General features: G+C 53.1%; 1 protein-coding gene across 6 annotated transcripts in view; it reads right to left on the reverse strand.

The window, feature by feature from the left end:
- The window catches only part of PBX1 (PBX homeobox 1), a 269,022-nt gene that overhangs the window by 25,996 nt on the left and 241,915 nt on the right, over window positions 1-1,111 (reverse strand). Inside the window, exon 8 of one of the 6 annotated variants that reach the window (XM_023523795.1) lies at window positions 550-1,019. The exons of the other annotated variants lie outside the window; for them this stretch is intronic. Coding sequence (XP_023379563.1) covers window positions 938-1,019 — 82 coding nt within the window. The 3' untranslated portion in view covers window positions 550-937. Of the gene's footprint in view, window positions 1-549; window positions 1,020-1,111 lie in introns of those variants that run through there. 6 annotated transcript variants of the gene reach the window in all.

Below are 1,111 nucleotides of genomic sequence, written 5' to 3' on the forward strand. Positions count from 1 at the left end.
GCTGGAAGGAACTCGGCACCTGCACCGTCCTGCCACATTCATGCTTACGAGGCCCGGGCCGCCGGGCCGCCGTGGGACAGCCTGTCGCAAGATGGGGGTGTCTGGAAGCTCCCGAAGACGTCAGCATGGAGCCGTATGTGACTCCGCGAACAACCCCGTGGGCAGAACGGGAACTTATTTTAGTGAACAACCGAGCTTTGGGGTGAAAGATACCAACCCCCTCCCCCGGACATGCTGGAAATGAGATTTTTTATCATGTTGCGATCTAACATTGCTGAACGTGCGACCTTGTAAAATCGGAGGCGTCTGTTTCCTTCAATGGGCGCCCTCAGCCCAAATCGACGTGTCTGGTTCCCCACGGGGGAATATACCCACCGTACTCTGAGACCAAACGCATTTCATAAGGAACTGTTTCTGCTTCTTCCCTTTAAAAAAACGACCAACTCGCCTTCCGTGGCATGCGCACGTTGAGGTTACAGTGTGTGCGTTACCAACTATGTTTTTTCGTAGAAATTCAGAACTAAGATATAAGGCAAACCCAGAAACATATTTGTCAGCCTCAACTCTCCAATGGGTGAGAGATGCATGTTCATTAAAATGAAACCAGGAGCCTAGCACGTGACTGACGTTACAACGTGAGAACTGGCAAACGAATGATCTGAATTAATGACTGGCAATGCCCTCTGCAGTTTACATACAGAAACCAACGGAATAAAACAGTAAAGAATAACAACTGTAAACAATGTACGGAAATGATCGCGGTCTAGCTCCGCAGACCAGAACATTCTCACGAGGTCTCTGCCAGAAGAGTGAACGTCAATGCGCAGACTGCACGCCAGCGGGTCACCCCGACACTGTGTGGTGGGAACAGCCGTACAGACCGGGGTAGAGACTTGGTGAGGAACACGCTGGACGCTAGGACCCCCGGGGACCGCGCCTAAGGACCAGGTCTAGCTTCCTCGGTGGTGTCTCTGCGAGGAGAATCTAGGGGCCTCCTCTCCTCACCAAAACCGAGCAATGTGCCGTGAACAGACACGTCGGCACCCGCCCCGGGCGAGCCCGACCTACACAGCATCACACTGTGATCTTCGGAAATGAGAGGGCAACCCCG

Source organism: Pteropus vampyrus, unplaced genomic scaffold (genome assembly GCF_000151845.1).
Source record: "Pteropus vampyrus isolate Shadow unplaced genomic scaffold, Pvam_2.0 Scaffold414, whole genome shotgun sequence".
NCBI classification, from domain to species: domain Eukaryota; kingdom Metazoa; phylum Chordata; class Mammalia; order Chiroptera; family Pteropodidae; genus Pteropus; species Pteropus vampyrus.